Source organism: Melospiza georgiana, chromosome 9 (assembly GCF_028018845.1).
Source record: "Melospiza georgiana isolate bMelGeo1 chromosome 9, bMelGeo1.pri, whole genome shotgun sequence".
NCBI classification, from domain to species: domain Eukaryota; kingdom Metazoa; phylum Chordata; class Aves; order Passeriformes; family Passerellidae; genus Melospiza; species Melospiza georgiana.
Window position 1 is genome coordinate 10,271,941 of NC_080438.1, and position 24,493 is coordinate 10,296,433.

General features: G+C 40.5%; 1 protein-coding gene across 1 annotated transcript in view; it reads left to right on the top strand.

Annotated features, from left to right (window-relative positions):
- Window positions 1-3,975: 3,975 nt before the first annotated feature.
- Window positions 3,976-24,493, top strand: part of PTPRC (protein tyrosine phosphatase receptor type C) — a 55,991-nt gene continuing 35,473 nt past the window's right edge. The window contains exon 1 of the mRNA XM_058030192.1: window positions 3,976-4,050. Within this exon, the coding sequence (XP_057886175.1) occupies window positions 3,984-4,050 (67 nt within the window). The 5' untranslated portion in view covers window positions 3,976-3,983. The remainder of the gene's footprint in view (window positions 4,051-24,493) is intronic.

Below are 24,493 nucleotides of genomic sequence, written 5' to 3' on the forward strand. Positions count from 1 at the left end.
TGGATAAAATGTGTAATGCAGGTAGCCCCCTTGATTTAAACAGAGTTGCCCTTGGGGTAAATTTATCCTCTGTCCCTTAGTGTTTGCAAAAGCATGTGACTTCAGTTTCTGTGAACTGCTAAATTCTGATATGCAGTGTGCTGAACATCACTGTAAGTGAGCTGAGTCATATGAGATGACTTCAGTGCAAGGGAAATTATGCAAAAAGAAATCTGCATTACTTTAAATGCAAATGATGTATGGAGTATGTAGAGAATTTACTTTTTATTTAGTTACATGCTTTGTAATTTATTCTTTCAAGGCCTCTGAACAAAAGGAAAACACGAAAACTAATTCGTACTACATTTTGTAAACACATTAACAGAAAACAGCATTAGGTTTAGGTACCAGTGAAGAACACCATTGCCTGAATTAATCTTCCCCCTCCATGCCATTATACCCTCCAAAAACCAAATAAATCCCAGTTAAAATTCTTGGTGATGGATGCCAAAGTGAAACCATAATGACTTCAATAATCTGGACTCAGAAGCTGTGTTGTGTGAGGAATGTGAATGCTGCAATGTTATCTGGCTAAACTCTTTGGGAAATGAACACAGGGTGAAATTGAGCAGCATGAAAACATATGAAGAGAGAACAAAAAGAGTGAGGTTTCACTAGCATCTTTCAGTCCTGCTTCCTGTGTTAAATGTGTGGCATTAAACACACTGAGCACTAATGGTCATTTGTGGGTGTCAGGGTGCAGGGGAAGTGTGGCTGTTGGTATCTGGTGGCAGATGCAGGGTGGGCCAATCTTTGGGGGCAACCTGTGACAATCAAACCTGAGGCACAGATTTATTTGACTTGTGGCTGTATTAAGATGCTGTTTATACCCTGGTTACTGCTACTGTTGCCTTGCTTTAATATTTCCAGTCTATTTCCTCCTGGCTCAGTAGTACCAGGCAGAGATAGGGAATGGTTTGGGGAACACTCTTGGAGTAGAAAAAGGGACTCTCTGAATAATATCTCATGGTTGAAGAGTTCATGCTTTTCCTTCTTTTAGGGTAAATAGTGGTGAGCTTTATGGATGTTCTCTACTTTGCTCTACCATTCACTGGAATAGGAGGCAGCTCCTTGGCTTCTCCCCAAAGAATAATAAGGTATTTTTTAGCTGCATTAGCATATGGTGGGGTTGTTCTGGGGCAGAAGTGTCACGCATTCGTGCTTGCCCCCTTTCTCTCTGTCACACCCTACAGTCTGATGCCTCTGGGCCACACCACTTACAAAACAGAGCTACAGAAATACCTCCTGGTAGAAGGCAAGTTAGCAGGGACTGTGGAGGCTATGAGAGACTTTGGTGTCTCTCAGCTAGCTCAAGACTGTTTGGAATCTGGGCAGAGCTTTTGCACAGTCTAGCATCAGTCACTGAGCACCTACAGCAGTTTTGTCTGCTGTCTGATGAGAGGCTGTGCACGTAGATGGGTGTGTGGAGTGTTTTGAGGATCACAGCTCCTGGCTCCAGTGCTGTGGTCTTATTAGCAGTGAGAGAACCAGACCCTCCCTCCCAGGTTACCCAGGGGGATGAGTACAAAAGAGAAAGACTTCCAAAGAAATAGGTAACTTTAGCAGCTGCACATTTTTAATGTCATTTTAGAAATCCTTATTAATACAAATGGATGGTTCTGGCTTTGATTCTTTCCAGGACAGGGGAAGTATACTGCTGTAGTTACATACTGACATAATCATGTTGGCCAATTAAAAATTCAGGCTCTGTCCTGAGAAAGGGTTTATTTTAACTGTCCACTGTTTAATGTGCAAGTGGAGTAAATTAATTCTCTCCTTCCCTCAAAAGGAGAGTTCTGGATTTAACCTTGGGAAAGGAGACTGCAGTTTGGAAAAAGACTTCACGAGTTCTAACAGAATCATAGAATGTTAAAGTTGGAAGGGCCCTTGAAGATCATCCAGTTTCAACCCTCCTTTAGTGGGCAGAGAGATCTCCACTAGACCAGGCTGCCCAAGGCCGTAGCCAACCTGGCCTTGAACACTGCCAGTGTTTGGACATCCACAACCTCCCTGGACAAACTGCTCCAGTAACGATCCTCACACTAAAGATTTTCTTCCTAATATCTAACCTAAATTTCCCTTCTTTCAACTTGTACCTGTTATTCCTTGTCCTGTCACTACACTTCTTGGTGAAATGTCTTTTGGCTTCCCTCTAGGCCCCTTCAGACAAGGTCTTCACATGACTTTCTTCAGGCTAACAGCCACAACCTTCCCAGTCTGTTTGCATAGGGAAGGTGCTCCAATCCTCTTATCAACTTTGTGACCCTCCTCTGGACTTGCTCCAACAGTTCTGTATCCTCCTTTTGTAAATTTGTAACTTTGGTCATTAATTTTAACAGCTGATATTTTATGGTTAGCAGTATACCTAGAACAGTGGGATCACTGGAGAGTGTGATGTTTTCACTAAATAATATATAGGGCATAGTGCAATATTTCAGTGCTGTGGAAGCTCTGTAAATATCTCACAGCCAAAAAAGATCCATTCTGCAGGAATTTGTCTTGGGGTTGCAACTAGAGTTGAGTGGAGATTGTATAAAACTACTGGGGAAGGTCAGGTGGGAACGGAGCCTGGTTCTCTTTGAGAACCTTTATGAGAAATTCTTCACAGGCTGGCATGCACTCTGCCCATCAGATGGCACATGTCAGCTGTGCTGGTGTCCTGCTTTTGTCTAGGATAAAAGGGACTGAGATGTCAGGGCTGCAGGCAGTGTATGGCTGTAGTCCAAATTTAATTTGTGACAACTCCAGAATGATGAGGTTATTTTATATCAAAATTAGAGTATCTGGAGTGTCAATATCATTGGATCAGTTTTGTTCTGAACACATTTAAAATATAATTATTATTACAGCCACTTTGTATACAGACATACTGCTTAATGAAAGCTAAGATTTTGGTCTGTGGTGTAAGACTTGACTCAAAATTGTAGAAGATGTATTTAATCTTCTGAGGAGTTTGATTCAGTCATGTCATTTGTGAATTAAGTGAATTTTTGCAATTTTTGTGTGTTGTTAGGAAGTCTCTGAAGGACTTAGGAATAGGCAGCACAAAGGTATTCTCTTCTTTATCTGTCTTATGACAGAGTTCTGCTGATTCTTTTAGAACCTTGGAGATCTTCAATAAGAGAAGCAATCAAACATTTCTTCCCCTTGTAATCTACCAGATAAGGGACAAAACATTACAGAAAACAGAACTGGACTGCCTCTATCCATTTGTTGTGTATGACTGTTATACCCAGAAGAACATCCTTGTAGAAAGATTCAGAAATACATCCCACCAAATCACAAAATAGTTAGGGGTTGGACTGGGCCTCTAGAGATCATCTAGTTCAACCCCATGTTTCAATGGTTTTCATTTAATCATCATTACTTCACCTGAGGATGCATTTTTATGAAGGCCTTGTTGTCAGAACAAGTGTTTTGGTGACTCGTGGTTAGGGTTTCTCTTTCTCTCAAGAGAAATCTCAAGAAACATACATAACATATATGGGAATCCATGAATGTGAGAAGGAAAGTGCACATGATGGGAAAAAAGTGACTTTGCTAAATCCAGTCCTATGAAAAGTGAAGTCTTGTGTAGCTCCTAAGTACAAGGGGAGAAATAGCTGAAAATAATCTACTTTAGTTGAATTAAGGAAGCTAAGTATTACTGCAGGAACCTAAGAAAAACCCCTTTGACTTCCTGGAAACTGAAAGAAGTTTTTTTGAAGAAGTAATTGTCTCTGACATCACTAAAGTGCATTGCGAGTTTGCAAGTGGTTAGTTAGGGTAACGGAGGAAGCAGCTCCTTCACAGATAAGCAGGCAGTGCAATGTATGTGCCTAGTTAGTCTCCTTCTGGGTTCAAGTTTTGTGAAGAAATTCTTTTGCAGACAGATAACATTTATTTTGCTTTCCAGAGAGACACATGCTGTTTCATAAGGATACGCCTGATTTCCAGAAATAACCATGTTTTTGTGGCTTAAACTCTTAGCATTTGGTGTTGCATTTCTGGGACAGGATGCTTTTCTCAAAGGTAGGTCGCAAACTGATCTTTCTTTCTCTCATTTTGATCCCTCAGTATCCTCTGTAGATGTAAAACCAGTGAAAAGCTTTGCAAAGTGCAGAAATACCATCTTGGTTCAGAAATTAGAATGCAATTGTATGCAGTGGTGTAAGAACCTTGGTCAGGAGGACTGGTGCATCATGTATGAGGCTAAAATGTCTCCCGCGTGGTCCCGTGTGAGAGTCAGACAGACCATTTAAAACAACAACCACATTTGTAGCTGAATTTGTAAAAGAATACATTTAGGTCTCTTCTATAAATCTGTTCCGTGTAGTTTTCATGTTTAGCTTCATCTCATGATGTAGTACTGGTTTTCTGTGTTTAAATCCTTCAAGAAAAAAGTCTTCCCATCAATGTTAGCCACTCCCTGATCACAGAATCTGCTTACAGTTCCTCAAGTTTTGATTTTTTTTACTGCTGGAGGGTCAGTAACAAGTTCTAAAAGTTTTAAATTAATCTCTACTATTGGTAAATTACTTATTTTGTAAAACATTATTTATTTTCTTTGTAAAAACTGCTCCTTAAATAGTCTTTGGAATATTTAATTACCTTAGTGCTGGTGAATTTGTTGCTTGACTTTTTAAGAGAAAGATCGAGCTCAAGAGGATGATCTTGCAAAACATGTTCGATGTTACAGATAAAGAGTAGCAAGAAAAGCAATTAGTCTTGAGGTAATACTTAATGTAAAGAAAATAATTTTTTTTTCCTGTTCAAGAAAATATTTTCTTCAGAAGAAAATGCAACATTTTATGTATATGTTTCTTCCATCAGTTTAGCTAGTAATGTAATTTGAGATAGTTGATGGCAGACACAAAGTGGCTTGAAATATTTTTTCTGAAATGGCAGCCAGTTATATGCAGGGCTGAAATATCTTTTCGTTTACATTGAATTTATTCATGCTTCTACCCTCATGTTCACTATAGTAACTCCAGGTTTATACTGATGTAAGCAACAAAATGATCTGCCTTTAGTTGATAACCAGCTAAGAAGAGCATTTGAAGCCTGAGCATTAGCTCTCTTGTCCCTCAAAGTCTCTGAACAGACAGCACTGCATAAATCTGGTTGGTAGCTGCTGGAGATTATAAGAAAACAAGTGAATGCTGCACTGTAGAGGAAGAGAACAAAAGCTCTTGCTTTTCCTATAGTTTTTTTTTTAATCTGCTGTCCTACTTTCCATTTTATAAGTCCTTTTGAGACTTCCCACTGCTACCTTTTCTCCAGAAAAGGCAGGTTACTGTCTGCTCTCAGCCACCTCCACAGTCAGTCAACGTGTTAGCTGACAGAGAGGGCTGGAAGACAGATAAATGGGTAGTAGCTTTTTATTTCAAGTAATATTTATTTTTCTCTGTTCACAACAGTAGTCCGATGTGAGCCAGTTCATCCCTACATTTTCTAAACTGAAGAGCCTCAAGGAAATATTTTAACTCCTCTTTACTACACTTAATTAAATCTCATGCTGTAGTATCAAGTACAGGGTGACAGAGCCATTATACTTCATATTTGCTGTGCAGATTGCTGTGCCTTGTGGCCAAGGGACACTGGGCAGTCTCTTAGGGAGGGGTTTGTTAATGGAGGAGCAGCAATTTGAAAGGATGGCGTAGGCTTTGGTTTTATGGCAATCACATGTCAGGCAGCACTTGATTGTAAGTGTTTGATGGGCATTTGGACTTTTGCTATTGCTAAAATTATTTTCCAGCAACCTATTGTACCTAGTGATTTTGAAAACTTAGCAGGAGAAATTTCAATGTTGTCTTACTTCCTCCACAAGCTCAGACATCCTATAGAATATCACTTAATTTCTGTAATCACCAATTCACATTTTAGAGCATCAAACTACATTAAACCAAACAAAATAGAAGTTAGAGCCTGCACAAAGGCCTTTTCATGATGTAAATCCCTCAAATAAAGAGCATGTGTCCAATTAATTTTTCTGATAAGAAAGAGACATGTAGTGGTAATCAAAAACCCTAAAAAAACGACTAATACCCCAAAGCCCTCCCCCAAAAACCCCTAACCCAAGCCAGAAAAATCAGAAAAACACTTTTGCTTCCCTTTAGAAAAAAGAAATGCTAGCAGAACAAGCACTGTTTCCATTAAATCATTATTTCAAGTTTCCCCCCTTCTCCACAAAAGTTTTAGCAATTTGACAGCTTTCAAAAGCTTTCGCCCAGTTTTGAGCCACTTCCTTTATTTCAGGAAACTAAATAATTGCTTGATAGTTTTGGGTGTGACTTTTTTTTTTCCCCCCCAAGTTAAAAGTATCAAACTTCTGCAGGCACTCTGTGCTGGTTTTGTCTGGGAAAGTGTACTGGACACAGTAGCTAGTATGGGTTTGTGCTGAAATCCATGTTGATAATAGAGGTAGATAACCATGACCTGCCTTCCCATCCTTTGGTGTAATACACAGACACCACTGCAAAGTGTTCATGAGATGTCCACCACACCTCCATTGAGTCCATTTAGTCCATGACTTTGGGCTCTGTGTTGTGGTGATACTCAGGACAGGAGAGGTGATTTGTTTTGTGGTTATTGGGCATCAAAGCCAGCTCAGTTTGGGTTCCTGGTGCACTTGCTCTGTTCCTTCTAAGGTTTTTTCCTCCATAGGTTTGGATGGTTCTTGTTATAATAATTCCTATAACATGCAATTCAAATCACAGGTTACAACAATTTAAAGGTATTTCTACTACAATCTCTTACCCACTCCCTATTGGGTTTAACAATGCAATGAACTCTTCCCCTTGCCCTTATTCCAGCTTGGATTTACCCACAGACTGCAGTCCCTTAGGGCTGTATGTACTCCAGGTGGAGCCTTGTCTATGAGGCAGTCTCTTCAGACACACCTGCTGGTGTATGGGGTTATCCAAGCCAAGGAGCTCTGAGGGGCAGCTGTTCCAGCACAGTCCTGTCCACAGCCCTGACCTTTGGAGATAGACCTGCCCCAGCACGGCCTCACCCACAGCCACTGTCCCCTCAGAAAGCAATCCTGTCCAGCCTGGCCTTGCTCCTGGCTGCAGTCCCTGCAGGCTGCTCCTGCCCTGCTGTGGGTTTGTCCATGGCCCCACCCTTCGAGGTGCTCCAGCAGGGCCCCATGAACAGCCACTGGTGCTTCAAGGTGTCCCTGCTGCAGCACAGAGCTGGCCTTGGCCCCTGAGGCCTTCAGGGGTGCCCCTGCTGTCCACTGACACAGCCACGGCCCCAGCTACAAGCACTTCCAGAGGTACCTGCTCTGCTGTGGACTTATTAATGGCCAGAGAAGCTTCTGGATATCCTGCTCCCGCATGGGCTCAGCCACAGGTCACAGTCCCTTTGACTCAAGCTCACACTGGAGTTCCAGTATGTCCAGCACTGCAGCACAGAAACAGCAGCGATGCCCTGGCCATGTGCCAGTGCCTGTGCAGCACCATGGCTGTCCTCAAAATGTCCTCAAGCACAGCAGAGTGAGGGGAGCAGCAGCACCACAGAGGGAAAGCAAAAAGCAGCCACAGATGAGCCCTGCCCTGATGTACTGTAAGGCATCAAGCCCAGGGCAAGCACAGGAGCAGCCAAAGAGCAATAACAGCTATAAATTCCATCTAACACATTCCAATCAAAGCTCTTATCTTGAACCTTCTGAGCCCTTTTGGGCATCAAAAGGAGCTGTTGTGGTTTAACCTGAGGTGGTAACTCAGCCCTACACAGCTGCATGCTCACTGCCTCCCAGTGGGATTGGATGAAAAGGTGAGAAAAATCATGGGTTGAGATAAAGAGAGTTTAATAGGTAAAGAAGAACAAAAAGTAAGGAATCAATTCACTGCTTCTTCTGGGCAGGCAGGTGTTCAGCCATCCTCAGGAAAGCAGGGCACCATTGCATGTTACTTGGGAACAAAAATGCTATCGCTCTGAATGTCCCCACTTCCTCCTTCCTTCAGCTCCCAGTACTGAGCATGATGCCATATGTAATATCTCTTGGGGCAGTTGGGTCACTTGTCCCAGCTGTGTCTTCTCCCAGCTTGTTGTGCACCCACAATCTCCTTCCATAGTGGGGTGGTATGAGAAGCAGGAAAAGCATTGACTGTGTAAGCGCTGCTCAGCAGCAATGAAAACATCTCTGGATTATTAACCCCATTTCTCACCATAAATCCAAACATTGCCCCAAGATAGATAATGTGAAGAAAATTAACTCTACCCCAGTCAAAACCTGAAATTCTGGTCATGTTGTCTCCATGCTCGAGCTGTGCAAGTTTCCAGCTGGAAGTGTTGCATTTTCTTTTCAGATAGCTTATCCTATGGGTCTGATTTTCCATTAAAATCTTTTTCACAGGCCAGTCTATACCCTTGGCAAGAGTCTTGCCAACTGAATTTTTTAAGCAGTGGGACTTGGTAATATTGGTTCATTTTATGCGTGGGATAAAATATAAGGGGAATTGCTCTGGCAGGAGAATGTATATTAAGGTAGGAGAAAGTGAAGAGCATCACCACTGATGCTGTCCTCTTACAGATGCCCCACTGCAGGTTCTGTTTGGGACTGTTCTTTTTTGTTGTACTGGTACACTCGAGGGTTTCAGAAATGCATACCCCAGAGTCCTGTGCTTAGGGACCTCTTAACCCTTTACAACAAACTGCTTTACACACTGTGCACCACCCCAGTGCTTTATTCCCAGTGAATGGAGGCAGGGAGAGGTGTGCACACAGCTGCCTGGCAGCTCTGCTCGCTCCCTGGGCTGGCCAGACACAACTGCTGAGCTGGAAGGAGTTCAGTTTCCTCCTGGTGTCATACCTAAGCTACAGGCAGGACACAGGTTGGTTGGAGCTCAGCAGAACTCTGGCTTAACAACGTACTTTCTGGAATTAGATACAGATTTTGACTAAATATTTGATTTATTTTTACTCATTAACCTAGGCCTGTTCAAACATAACAAGCAGATGGCTGGGTTGTGGATGTGCTGTAGGTTTATCTGTTGATGCAGACAGCACAAGAGACATTGGTTCTGGACTAGCGAGTCTTTCTTACATAGTAGGGAAAAGACATCTTCGGTTCATTTTTGTTCACTCACATCAGTATATTGATATACTAAGAATATTTTACCAGTGTATTCCTAAAGCCAAAAGAACTGTCATGCAGAGACCAGTTCTAAAGAGGGTCCAGCTCTTGGTGGTTTGGTATTTGGAACCATTTCCTTTAGTTTCAATTTGGTGAACTTTTATTTATATATTAAGGTTCTGAAAAACAAATCAACAGCAAGCATATTAGAAATACTGCATGTATAATGAAATAAGGCAGAAGAAATGGGGGGAGGAAACAGGATGAAGTGATTTTCCAAATGTGCTGAGTGTCAGGAATCAAGCTCTGTTTTTCTGACTCCAATGACCTCTCTTCAGAACTGCCTGCTAGTCCAGTAGCATGTGTATGCATTAAAGCCGCAGTCTCCACGCTGAAGATGGGAATACATTGTATATATTTTGTTTTCCTTTGCTGGGCAGCTGCATTGTGGTATTTATTGAATCCTGCTGGGAGCTAGGAGAGAACAGCAAACCATGGAAATGTTTCTTCTCTGTTTACATTCTCTATCTACTTTAGGAGTAAATATTCAGAAGCATAAATCTGGTCTGCCAGGAAGGCAGAAGAAATTCACCCACGTTGAAGTCTGCTGACATGGCTTGACTCTCTGTACTCAGTCAACTACCTGGTGTAGTTAGCTCAAGTATCTCTGAAGTGTCTGCATGTTAGAGAAGGGCAGACTTAGTCATCCTGCCTTCTTTGGGAGGCTGTTCCTCCTCTGCTGCCAGTCCTAGGGTGAGAACCAAAGTGGGGAGAGCACAGCACGGGGGTGGCTGCAGAGATGGAACCCAAAACAGCAGAGGAGTGAGAAGTGCTGCAGGAAGGTGTGAAGTGCTGGACAAGGCCTGCCAGCATTTCAGCTCGGTAGCTGTGAGCTCCTCTGAGCCCCAGCAGAGGCTGTGTGTTACAGGAGTGCATGGCTTAGGCAGGGCTGGGCGGGTGTTCGTGCCTGCTCAGAGCAGATGGGCTCCCCGAGCTGGCTGCTGGCGCTGTGACTGCCACTCTGCCTGTGAGACAGCGATTGTCCCCGAGCTCTGCTGCTTCCTGCATCCTCCTGAGACACCCATCGCTCACACTGATTTATCTTAAGTCCTATACAACAGAAATCAAGCAGGCTTTTTCTTTCAGACAAACTTATTAAGTGCATCCACTATATTTTGGAGGAAGTAGTTGCCTCACAAAGCTCAGTTTAGGCCCTGAAACACTTCTGTGCAAAAAAAAAAGATGAGAAGTTTTAAGGAGTGGCAAAACTCTGACTTCCTCCTGTAAATATCAAGATTAAAATAACAGATACAGTTACAAAAGTTGTTTATTTCCCTGCAACTTGACTGTTCTTTTAGCCTGCATGTCCTGATGTATTTCCAGGCTATCCATGCACTTGCAAACAGGTCTTTTTCACTGGTGTTTCAGTAACTGTTACAGCATTTTATCTATTTCTAGGCTTTTTTCCCTTTCAAGTAAAGCAGTTTGGGGCCTTCAATGCCAGGATTTTAGAAACTAGCTGTGAGCACTTCAGTGCTAGCTTATATTATCCATAGTGTTGTATAGCTAACAGGATCCACTTCTTTTCTTTTATACCACTACTTTGCAGTACTGTTCTTGCAGTTATTCCCTCTGTGTCAGTGCCTTCTCGGCTGGCCTGCTTGCTTAGGTTTCTATTCTTTAGTTTCAAAGACTTCTCTCACAATCTGTCTGTTCTTCATTCATAATCCCACTGCCTTGCAAAGAGCTCTAGAGGTACCTTTTTTAGGGCATGAATGACTTTTTTGTTGTTTCAAAAATGTGGACTCCACCGAGGAATATTTTTAATTGCCTTTTGAAATAGATTCTTTTCCTGACAGTAAGAGAAATAATCAAAATAGCTGTCTAATAGAAAAATGAAGCCATACAATGAAGCTCTTTGTAAAATATATAAGGAAATAGTAGTTAGTTAACTGGAGCATATGTCCTGTATGAGTTCAAAGATTTTTACACTCAGAGAAGTATATAATACAGAACCTCAGCTGAGATGTAACAAAAATATAGGGCTAGCATTGCCTTTCCAGGTAATCATGCACACTGCAAAACTGAATTGAATATTTAAGATAGTATTAAACTGAACTGTTTCTGGAGGCTTGTAAGTTAAGATTTATGTAGGGAAAAATAGGGTAAGATAAACAACAAAGCAGAGTCAGGCTTCTAGAATAAGATCTAAGAGACAGAAGTCAGCTGCAGTCTAGGCTGTCTCAGAAACTCCTGGTGTGAAGTGTTGCTTTCATTTCTCCAGACTTCAGTTTCATCATCTGTCAGACTGAAGATAGTAACACTTACCTTGCCGAAAATGTAGAGTCCTAATTCCTTAAATATTTACAGGTATGCTTGTGTCTTGCAACATGTAAACTACCACCAATTAATGTGATGAAAATGACTGTGGATTAGAGTATTTTGGCTAGAGTATCTGAGCAAAGAAAGCAAAAGTATGGGGCAAATGACTTGTACATAAATTTATACCTTTTTGTCAGTCCTAAGGCACAGGTATTGTCAATGGGGAGCTGATAGTTATGTGCTGAGTAAAGAACAACCCATATTGTGCTTAACCCTAGCAAATCTGAAATTCTGTAAAACATGATCACATCAACTTAGTGTCCATTTTACCCATTACTGGGTGAAATATCTGAAGCTGGTCAATGAGTTCTTGAGACACCAGAACAGGACCACCAGCCTTCCCATCTCTGTGGATGAGCTGAGGTGTGCTAAACAGACCACAGCTGCAAAAGGATTCATGTAAGAAACAATCCTCCACACCTAAGGGTAAATACAATAGGAAGCCTGTCTAGTAAATTAGGTGTTTTAGGAGTCTCAGTGGTAGCAGTTATAATCCTGAACAACTGTTCTAGAGAAGTGCAGGCCAAGTTGACTTTGTCAGCATATAATGTAAAATCGTACACTCACGTGACCAAAGGAAAGATGACCAGTGCTGCTACTGCAGCAGTTTGACTAACCTCTTAAGATAGACCTTTGATGTCTAAAATGAATGCAAAACCACATGTGTATGCATCTTAGAGAAATCTTCTGGTTTTAATGAGTTTTGGATAGAGTATCTGGAGCATTTCTTTATTCATATCATACTTTCTTGGAAGACTTTAAATGATGAAACGTGTATTTTTTAAATTACGTGGATTTTTTTTATTCGATCCCTGATGGCAGTAAGAGATGATTGCCCTAGATCTCTTGTATGCAGTACACAAGGTCCCTCCTCCCAAAATGCAGTGTGTGAATATGCATGCCTGTGCAATGTGTGTGAGTGGAAGAGTGCTATTTGGGATATCTCAGACTGCTTAACAAGTACAGAAAAAAGCTTGACTTGGTTTGCAGCTTCATTAATGCTGCTGTGCTCAACTGTGCTGCCTCAACAGAAGTGAAAGATGTTTCTACATCCTGTACACACCTGCAGTCTGGTGTCTTAGTCTGAGGTAAGAAATGTGGTTAAAGTTTGAGGGAAAGATGTGAAAAAGCAGAAAGAAATATGCTTTAGTAGACATTAGTAGCGTTTTTGATTTTGCTGTCTGTCTGCTAATGAAATGACAGAAAGAAATGTTTCTGAGAGATATCCAATATTCCTGCTCTTAGAAAAAAATGTATGAATAATAACAGTTTAACCCAGTGTCAGCTTCCTCTCTACAGTTTAGAAGGTTTACAGTGGAATGGTGCTGAATACAAGGGAGGTGGCTCAAGGAAGTGAATGTGTATTTTGTAAAGAGTTATATGACCTTGACAGTAACGGATCAAGGCTTTGTAATACTCAGACATGAAACTTTCATAAAACCCTGTGTTGTTTGGATGCCAAATTTAGCATTTTTTACTTTTCTGCAGACTGGTTGGTTCGGCCATGAGGATTTTGAAGTGATAAAATATTTAAGTTTTTTCTGTGTAGTAAGATATTATTTATAGAAGCATACAGTTCTGGAAGTCATCTACAGATGCCTTTTGAATCAACACATGATGCATTAAATTAATTAGAAATCATAAAACAGTTCAGGAGAAAAATGGCAAGATATGTGCATCAATTATTGCAAAAGATAATAAAAAAGCAACAGCTGCATTTGTCTTCCTCCTGTAATTAATGCTCAGTTCAGTGGCCTGCTAAGATGCAGTTTTGCACTGCCCTAAATAAACAGGCAAGTGTTTGGTGCAGTAGCTGGTCGAAGTTTTTGTGTTAATATTGGAAAGAAAACCATTTACAATGTGGATGTCATCAAGTGTGTTGTCATTGTGGGAGGGTGCCTTAAATGGCGAGGGAAGGACTGCTTGCAAACCATGGCTTCTAAAAACCACACTTTTCACCAAGCAAGGGAGACATTTTCATAACAAAATGCATGTCAGTAATGCCATTTTCAGTTGCTCTCACTGCAGGTGATGCTCTCTGTTTCTCTTCACAATAGAATTGCTGCTCACCTGAGTCTCACCTCAGTGGTGACGTCAGTGGAAACTATGAAAAGGCTTTTCAGTGTCCTACAGAATTTATTTTATCTTTCTGGTTTTGCTGGTTTGGGTTTTGGGGTTTTTTTTGTTTGCCTTTTTTTTTTTTTCCCCCTTTAAACCTACTGGGGGTCTTTGAACTTCAGGTGCCTGAGAAAGTTGTTTGGAAAAGATACCCCTGGCTTTGACTGTAAGCTCCAAAACACTTGGGAGCTGTTTTTATATAGAATAAAATGATCAGATTTTCAGAGGACCTCCATGTGTTGGTCACTGACACAATATGAAAAATTGTGGTGTTCAGCTGCAAGTTAATGTTTTCTGAAAGTTTTTCTGAATACTTGGAAAGGAAAGAAAGAGCTACTTGGGAAGTCAGGAAGGAGCTGCTCCTCTGTGTGGTTGTGACTGTCTTACTTCTGTGTTTCTAGGAGGGCTCTTTTCCATAGCTGTGGTCTTGCTGGGCCAGGTGCTGGACAAATGTAGGATGAAGTCTGGCCTTGTCCTCGAAGAATTTCTGATCTGATTCTGGATAGCATGGATATTTCTTAAAAGGGAATGCTATAGAGGTGAAAGGAAAGACTGAGAATGGAAAAAGTGATAGCAGCATATGTGGCCAGCCAGAGAACTTGCACAATCCCCTGTGCTGTTTATTTCCTTTTCTGAGAAAGGGACATACAGCACCTCATTCAAAGCAGCATGCAATCAATTATTCCCAGAATTCAAGATAAACTGTCTTACACAGGCCCATGTATTGCACATATCATCACATTGTGCTCTTTAAACCTTTATACATGGCAACAACTGGTGTAAGTATTCCTGGGATAACACTTAATGATAAAACTACTGTGGGTAAAAAGGTAGCTTTTCTCTTGCTGTGTGGAAACAATAAAAAATCAGGTCACATACAAAAGCACTATATTTATTTGCAATGATTATTTTCTCCAGCTGTTGAATCCTTTCATTAACATATTGCATTCCCCCACCAGTGAGTGAAATACAGTAAACAAACAACAGAGTGTGTGGATGATGTGTTACAAACATACACACACATTCACTGTCTGGTATGGGAGAGCATGTAATCCCACCCTCCTGATTCTCAGTTCTTGTAGCTGTTGCTCTGCCTGCAGGAGATGGGCTAACATGAATAGCATCTGGATGGGCAAGAGAGGTTCCACATTCCACATTCAGTTCAAAAAAATTTCAGGTTGCATTCAGCACTTTCATGTCTAAGTGCTCATAAATAGTAATAGCAATAATAAATTATTTTGACTTGTAATTGATCTAACTGATTTATTTAGACTGTAAAGGAAAAAAAAATAAAAAAAAATCATATTTCCTCATTATCAGAGGGTGTATTCTGTAGATGCAAGATCTGTAGATGCAAGATCTGCAATTAATTCAAGTGTGACCTGGATCTGTAATACAGTACAGAATATCTTTTTACAGATATCTACTGGACACTACAGAGAGTTGGGGGGTTTTGGTTTGGTTTTTGTTTGTTTGGTTTTTGTGGAATTGGTTGTTTCTAATTGCAGTGTAAGATTTCAGGGTCATAAGGACTTTTGGGTCCTGGATGGCTGCAAGTTTGAATGAAAAGGTTTTGTATAAAATGTTAAGCATTTGGAATGGTTCTGTTTGCAAATGCAGTAGTTGATGATAAGATACAGCGGTAAGCAGAGCCTTGAATGGAGTTGTGTTGTGTAAGATGTGTGTAATAACTGTTTATTAATATAATCTTTCTGTAAAATCTGATCTCTTCTGTTATGACAGCCTTTCCTCGAGATAATGAGTAACCATAGGGGGAAGGAAACAGGTACAGTAACCCTACACACTTTTTAAAAATTGCTTTAGATCTCTAAGGTAGTGTTTGAAGAGCACTGCAGTGATAGAGTGATAAAGCTGACATATGGCTGATACCAGATCTTTGCAGTGGTGGTGGATGCAATCAGTATTTTCACTGAAAGAAGTTCTTCAGAACTTCAGAAAGAAGTTTTTCCTTTACTGGATTCTCTTTTCTGTGAAGAGAATGAAAACCTGTTCAGTGTTTTATATCTCTGTTGCTCAATGTACAGTTCAGGCCATATTTACAGAATTGCTGCTGAAAACTTTCTACAACTAGAAATACTTGTTTCTTTTTATGTTTTTTGAAGCTGCTGCTGCTGATCTTCTCTAGCTAAGTGCAACACACATACAGATTTTGATACCTGTGATGATAAAATGGCCCAAAGAGAAGATCAGTCTAATAATCAGAAAAATTAACTGAAGTTAGGGGTGCTTTAAGGAGAGGGGTGCTTGTCTCAGATTGATTTTCAGTTTTGAAAGGTCACCACTTCTGTCAGTCAGACTGGTATAATTAGGAACCTGTTAAATACAGACCAATTATTAATGTTTGCTGCATGTGAAATTTAGTCTGAGTACATTACGTAACATCATGCAAGAATTCTTTGATGAGAGCTGGAATATTCATCCTGTTAGCTAAGCCACCATTTCCCTACTTAGCTGTGAGATCTCTGTGTTCTGAGGGCTCTTTGCCTCCCTCACTCCATGGCTCAAGCACAGGATCAGCTCTGCAGGTGAAAGGTATCTTCACCACCTGCTCTGGAGCTGTGTTCTAAGCTGGACAAAAGAGCAGTCTGTGATCATGGAATGAAACCTTCCTGTGAATGTTCAGCAGTGTTAGGAAAGGAAAAGGACTGGCAATACAAATGGATATTTGCCAGCTCTTGAGTATTCATCGTTGCTCCCTGGACAATGACTTTGGAACAGCTTATGTGTGTGTGATTTTGTTATAAAAAACAGCCCTGATGCTGGTAAACATTATTTGTTAAAGGAAACGCAAAAGAAAAGAGCCTTGGGACACCTGTTCATCATAGCAAATTTTCACCTCATAGAGCTGATATAAAACATTTCTACTTCATAAATGGACTTCAGTGCACCTTTCTAAATATCTTACTGTTCCACAGAGCTCAGAACACTTTATCAAGTAAAGGTTATTTTACTTTATAAAAAGACATTTCTTTTCTTTCCCAGGAAAGAAAAAATCAGTAAATCAGGAAGTTTCTCATGAAAGACTAAATTAGTACTGCAGGCACAATCACCTTTTGGCATTAGTCTAAAGAGGATGAAACCCTACTGGCTTGTCTCCAGCATTTCTTCAGTGATAGCATTTTTTTCACCCTTTTCTCTTTTTTGGCTTTTTTCTTTTTTAAAACTAGTGCTCGGCCCATACTCATAGCTGTCAGAAGTAGTGCAGAAGTCTAGTTAGCCCTCTAGTTAGCCCAGGAATCCTGACTGATTCCTGCTCAGCCCTTTGTCCCCTGCCCCCAGCTCCAAAGCCAGGGAAGAGCTGATTGGAGGGCCAGTGACAGAAGCTGTGGAATCTGCTACCATTGTAATTCTGAGCATGCTTGGAAACAGTCATGGAAATAGTGCACTTCATTTTCTTAGTGATTATATCTGATCTGTTTTTGAGGGAAAATCACTAACACTCTCTGATTCATTAGGATAGGTAGCATCTTTGTCTCCAGATGAGTATGAAAGTTACCTGACCTTTGATGGATATTTTGATAAAAGCAGACACACAGACCTAGGCACAGTTTCCAGGAAGTGTAGGCAGAACATTCTCATTCTTCCAGTCTAAGAAAGAGTATAGGCAATTCTTATAGGTGTAGGGGGAGGAATTCTGCTTAGAGAAAGGATTATAGTGCTCATGGAGCTGATATAAAATATTTCTACTTCATAAACAGACTTAGGTGCACCTTTCTAAATATCTTACTGTTCCACAGAGCTCAGAACAATTTAGTAATTAATAGTTATTATTTCTGTGTTAAATGGAAACATTCAGATAGCTGACTTCCAAAAGGTCACTTGAAAAGCTGCTGAAAAAAAAAAAGAAAAGCTCTTACTTTTGCTTAGTAAGAAGCCAAAAAAAAAAAAAGAGGGTCCAAAATGAATAAAAAAGGAGCATTTTTAAATCCAAACATTGAAGTTGATTGTTTGTGACTGTAATTTCGTAAAGGAAGTCACATAGTTTGCAGAAAACTGAAGCAAAAAGCCATATTGAACAGCCCAAACAGAGAGTATAACACTGATTAATGCATGAAATGAACCATTAATTTAATGAACCCTCTTGGTCAATCAGCAGCATGGTAGGAGGCCTGTAGATCACCTCAGCCAGTTGCAGAAATCCTGGATCAACCTTCTGCATAAAGTACTTGTCATCCAAGTAAGGGTGGACACAAGAACTTAATGTGAAATTCAGCAAAGACTACTGCAGGAGGACTTGAGGGCATTAATCCTTTTTCCTGGGAGAGAATTTCTTCATCTTCAGAAGAAAATTTCTGCCTAATTCCACTCAGAGTTATTAAATTGAGCACAAATAAAAGGGTTGTTTGGACAGTTGGGTCACATCAGAGGGTGGCATTTTTTATTGAACCTGAGCAAGAGTAAATCAAGACCAGAGTGATGTCAGTGATGTCTCAGTAATTTTATAGCAGGGCTCAGTATGTTTAGCAGCTCCATTTATTTTCTGATCTGGAATTATTGTGGCATTGCAGGAGGCAAATGCAAATGAGAATTAACATGATCAGGATGATGGTAGGTCTTAGTGAGGCAGATTGTTATAGACGTTACCATCTACCTTTCTTGTGAAATAAGTCCAACCCCCAAATCAAACAGCTGTGCTGGTGCTGCAGGGTCTGATCCAGGGCTTAAGTCAGAGTGACACATTTCGTTGAGTCCTCTTTCAATCTAAGGGACTGTAAGAGCCTTTTCACTGGAGGTGGAAGGTGTTGCAGAGTGTGTGTTGTTGCAGTGTTGGTGCAGTCATAGAGGAAGATGAAAAGCCTCACTACAGGAAATGTGATCATTAGGGAAATGATCTGTCACAAAATTCATTGTGATGCCATGTTTCAGGACAAAAAGTGCTTCAAAGCTTTTGGCTCAAAAACAAGCTCAAATCCAAATCCCTATGACTTCTTGTCATATAGAGACAGGAGATTTCACTCATAATAATCCTGGGAATGGCTGACAGTGTGTGATGCTGAGTTTTTGAAATGTTAGATGTTTCTTGACCACAGATTCCGTCTAGATGCTTCACAATGCAGTTGCTGGAGGAGAAATCAGTTTGATTGCAAATACATCCTAGCTTGGTCTCTCTACTCATTATCTTTATAATTCCTGCTGTTGTTTTAATATTGAAAATTCTTTCTGAATTTCAGCTCTTTGATGATTCTTTATTAAAAGGAATTAGATTTAATATTGTTTTATTGTCCAGTGCTTGCAGTCTTACTGGGAGTCTTTCTAATATTGTTTTGATGGATTTATTAATATAATGATCAAGTTGGCAAGCATCAGCCCAGTTTGTGCCTTCTTCACAGGTGAAGCCTTGTTATGGGGAAAACAGAGGAAATAAAAGAGATTGCTTAGTTTCTCAATTTGGATAGGAATTGTCTGCATGCTACAGAAACAAAAAAGAAATTTAAACACCACAGTGGGCAGATTTTCCACATCTGGGAGGTTCAAAGGGTTTTGTGGAGATGCAGGGGTTGTTCATCTTCTGCAAAACAAATTCTGACCACTTTCCTGCTTACAATTTCAAGGACACACCCAGGTCCATTGCACTACCTTTGTGCTGTCAGCAGATTAATAATTAAACAGAATGAATTTTCTGTATTTCTTTCCACTGACATTTATGATATGTCTGTCAGGGCAACTTTATTGAAATAACTGATTTTTGCTGTTTTCTAATATTTGTAATTTTGTTATGCAGATATTTTTTTTCTTTAATAATAAGGGGTTTTTAAGTGTAAATTAGAGAAACTGATTAATAGGGATCTTTTCAAAAAGCTTAATTATGCAAACTATGAAATAAAAAGAAATCTATAAAAATGATAAGGTAGGAGAGGAGTATGGTGTGACATCCTTGCCTGGCTGTCAGCCCTCTGGCTGTCCAGGAAGTCACCCTGACACACGTGGCTGCTTCCATCTCTTCTGCAGGTTTAGGCTTCCTTCATGTAGTGGGGCAGATGGAGGTGCTTCCCCTTTGGTGTCAGGTGCTTGATCTGGACCTGCAATCTTGGAAGCATTGTCAGGATTGTTGGTATAGTGATATTCATCCATTTCTACTGCTGCATCAAGGATGGAACTTGAGGCCATTTGGATGCCTTTCATCATACTCTTGGGCAGTGTGCAATTTTTCCAGTGATTGATTTGCTCTTGCTGTAGTAAGTCACCACTTTTTACCTAAAAAAAAACCTCATGGCTTGGTTTAATGTCATGTTTTAACTGATACCTTTTCACAGAGGATATATTCTACTTTAAAAAAGCACAGGTAACAATGTGCAGATGCAGTGATTTGTCTTAATGGACTGAATAATCCTCCATTCCCAGTGCTTGGGAGTGCACACTAATTGAGTTTGCATTCTTCTTTATGAGGACAAGGCACACATTTGTAGAATCTCACTGCAAACACCATGAAGTTAGACTGGAAATTTGGCATACAAAGAAGAGTTAATTCACTGAGTTGTATCAAGCTCCCAGCATACCTAACCAAAGGACTGCTTGCACAGTTTAAGGCAGTGGCAGAGATACACCATGAAGAGCTTCTGTATTATGAGAAGTATTTGGAGTTAGTATTGTAAAAATCTATGCACACTTAGAAAGTGAGAGATTTGAGCATGTTACATAAATGCAATGTATTGAAAGTATATATGCTATCTTCTGGGTGTAATTTAAACAGTAAAAGTTACATCTCCTTTGAAATCCCCAGTGCTATTTGTGCAGAATATGAGCTCTGGTCTTCTCTAGGACAAGAGTTTAAAAGTTAGCTCTAGGAGAAAGCATTTCAGAATGTATGGAAAGAAAGTATACAAATATAAACTGAAATCCTAGAACCTTTCAGGAAATTATGACAACACACTGTGCAAGTGTGTGCCTCAGGCTAAATGGAGAGGGAGCAGTAAAGCCAGAGAAAAAAATAAAGGCTGGGTTATGAGTGTTTGTGTAGGTAGGAGTGGTTTTCTGAAGATCAAAATCCATCTAAAGAGATACTAAATAAAGATATCTACTACTGTGGATAAAATTCAAAGTAATTATTACCAAAATGAAGAAATTAATTCAGGAAATCATATAAACCATAATTAATTAACATATTATTCCAATGTATGAGAAAAGCTGTGAATAGCTCAATGGATCTGCAAAAAGTACTAGAAGCAATAAAACTGAAGACTAAAGTGCCTTTTTACCAAGTTTTCATGCAGTCAGCTCCAGAGAGATTCCTGTTCAGTGCTGGAAAGTCTAAGGCAACAGTAGAAGGCAGGGTTGGCTACAATCTGTTAGTGGTGTGAGGAGGGGGCCCAGCAGTTTAACAGCACAAGGTGTTTGCTTCTGGGAGCACTGGGGAAGAGCAGAAATGGGACCTTTTGCCTTCTTTTTTAAATTTGTTTTTTAAACTAATGCTAGATTTTCTTTTAGGAAAGAAAAGCTTATGAATAAGCTTAAAAAAACCCAACTTGTGGGTGCTGTCTTTAGGAAGAGTTTCAGAGCTGAATGTTGTGGAATTCACCCAGCATTTCTTGCAGGACTTATGAATATGAAATTCCAATTAAAAAAAAACCATACAGCTGCCTGAGCATCAGCTGCTTTGGTAGAGGTAGCCAGGCAATCATAATTTTAATAATGGTGGCTCTTTGGACTTTAGATAGATCAATGAAGTTTCCGTAGTTAAAAAATACTTGAAATAGTAATAGCTGAAGGATAAAAGAAAGAAGTACTTAGGATGTTTGTACTGGGCAGCTCTGCTCATCCTGGCCCAGGATAGTCTCTGGATATTCTGTGCAGTGCACACAGAAGGGAAATGACAGTCTGTTCTTAGATATTTGCCATCCCATAGTGTACCACAAAGTGTGTGTCATTGTGATGGTTGTCTGTGTTGTTGTAGCTAAAAAACACTCTAAAAATGAAGAAAAAATGAATCATTAGGGCAACTACACTTTCTGGTTCTTTAGTTTTGCAAAATTCTGTGTCTTCAAACAATGTAGGCTGAAGTGTTAATGCTTCTGTCCATTGCCACCATTCCCCTTAGCTTAGTGAGGAAGTTTACTCATTTGTGGGTTGACAGGCAGCCTTGCCTGGGAAAAGGAAGGTGCTTGCTGGCAATGCAAGCTGAGAGCTGCTTTGCTAAGTGCAGACCAGTGCTCTGCTAAATGGAGATAAAATTCAGGCACCCACATCCTGTCACACCATTTAGTTCTTGCTGACTGCCATATACCAGGAAATTGAAATTGAAATAAGTCCATTAGTTCCAAATGCTGTTAAAAAAACAGCAAAGACTAAAAAGTTATACTTGATAGGCCTTATACTGTGCACGGTTGAAAGTGTGCCTTGGTAGCTTAACCCTCTGCTCATGCAACTCTTCCTGCTGACGGCAGAGGAAGAGCAAAACCAGCTCTGGCTGCTTCTCTGCCATATTAGGTTTGCAGGTGAACAGGAATAAATTCACAAAACTGGTAGCTAATGCAACTCTTCTTGTACATCTGTAATCATTACTTGCTGCCAGTTCCTGTATCTGTTACCCTTGTACCAAAGATGTTGAATATGCAGCTTAAAATTATTGAAAAATTCAACTGTGTTTGATTTTTTAAATACATATATGTTTCAGATTAAGTTATTAACCAGAGAAGTAGGTATTCTCCTTTTATTACTCTATAATGTTAGCAACTTTAATTGAACTTTAGCAATAAGTTATTAAATAGGGCTGAGTGGTCTATTTTGGAAATTCTTCTGAAATCAGTAGGTCATTTGAAAAGAAGTACAAATTTTAATTGAGCTTCTTAGTTTACTGAAGTCAAACCTTATTATCTCCATGAAAACTGGTCAAGACCAGGAAGATAAACATAGTAATATGGTTATGCATCACAGGCTTGCTGGGCAAGCAAATCTGAACTACTGTCTCTGTATGAGATTGAACTAATCCTTGTGATCTGATCACCTCTGAATTTCAGAATTTCTGATCCAGTTGGAAGAGAGATAGCAAACTCTCAAGGTTCCTAAATGGCAGTTTAGGTGGCAGGTCTGAAGCAGCTGTAAGTTCCTAGTGAAACTGGTGCAAGAGCATGTCAGTTTTTGACTAGTGTTAGACTGAACACATCTTTCAGATTGTGCTGTGGGGGTATCATCAGAGTTGTGTTTCCTGAGTGTGTTGTAATCAGATGCACAAAGATAAGATAATGAGGAGCCAGGCAGGTAGGGACCAGCCCCCTGAACGTGGGGCCATTGCAGTTTAGAGGTCACCTGCTGAAGGAGCATCGAGTCAGGAGCTCCTACATTGGCTGGCAGGGAGGGCAGGAGGCAAAAAATAGGGCAAAAAGCAGCCAATCACATACGGCTTTTGCAATTTTAAGCTGCACAATGGAGAGTGGCATTGTTGGGTGGCTGTGCAGAAGGCACTGGCGCCCTGCAGCTCTTGCCCAAGCCCCCAGCCCCCTCTCTGAGCCCATTCACATGTTAGCTGTGCTCCATAAGCTGTTGTCAGTGTCAGCATTAACACAGAGCCTGGGAAGAAACAGAGGCAGACATTTTGTCAAACTTATGCTACAGACCAAACACATGTAGCAAGAGTTTTATCTGCTTTTAAGTGTTAAAATAATTCCCCTGCCCCTTCCTGCTGATGTGGTGGACTGCAGTGGGTTTTATCTGCTTTATGTGGTGTCTCTATATCTCTGCCAAAGCAAAACTTGGAACTGACTAATGGATAAATACCAGCATTGACTCTCAGCTTTGTCCCCTAAGGTCTGAAGGCAGAAACAAGACAATGGGAGCCCTCCCATAGTTAAGCCACTCAAATCTAACCTGAAGCTGATTTAAACTGAAAAGGGAGTTAGATTGTGTGGCTGACTGGCTGTGATGAGTCATAGCCAAAAAGGACAGGATTCCACAGTACAGCAATGCCAGCAGAGAGGCCCCTGAACAAGCAGTAACAGCTCCTGGCGGAAGCAGGACTTTTACAGCCGCATTCAGGAGTGCAGTGCCAAAGCTCATTAACTTTGATGAGGTAAAAGATGACTTTCATTAGCAGCTGCCAGTAACTTAAAACCGAAAGACAAAACAAGCTTGGCAGTTAAGCTATTTTAGCACTGTGCACCTTTGCACAAGTAAAAGCACTTGCACTCCTGGCTGGAGGGCCCATGCTCTGGCAAGAGGCCACTATTCCTCATGTAATGTAGACCAAAGCCACGGTCAAGTAGATTGCAGTGGTTCTAATGTGAGAAGTTCCTCATGATACCAAGTGCTGTGGCATCCCACTGAGCCATCAGCCACTCATCTCTGCAGAGCCAGCTCCTCTATCTGCCAGTTCCCAGTCACTCATGATGTGGGATTGAGCAAGGGGATCTCAGCTCAGTGTAGGAGATGTTGGGGACCATTAGTGGCACTTCTTGCATTCATTGGACAATTCTGTTAATAAGTTCCATTTCCATTCATCAGAGAATCCTGTTCCTTTGGGGTGGCTGTTGGCCTCATACATGTGCCAAAAATGAATTAATAGCCTTTAATTCAATTTTCTGTTACACCATCTGCTGTGGCCCTGGAGGGTTGGCTATTTGTACCCTAACAGAAACACATTATATCCTTGGTACAGGGTTCCATTCCCTGATCATTGTGTTCCTTATTTTCTTGAAAGTTCAAAAGTCTTTGTAAAGCTTTCTTTTGACCCTGTCAACCTTGAAAACAGTTGGACATATCTTTCATTGCATTATTTCAGACTGCTTTGTGCTCTTGTCACTGCAGATAAGGTTCATTTGTCCTTAATTTCTTTGGGTCTTGCTTATGTAAATGTATATAAAGAACATATTTTATATCCAAAAGGAAAGAAGGATCACATTGTGTTAACAAGGCAGAATTTATTATTTGTCAGCAGATGAG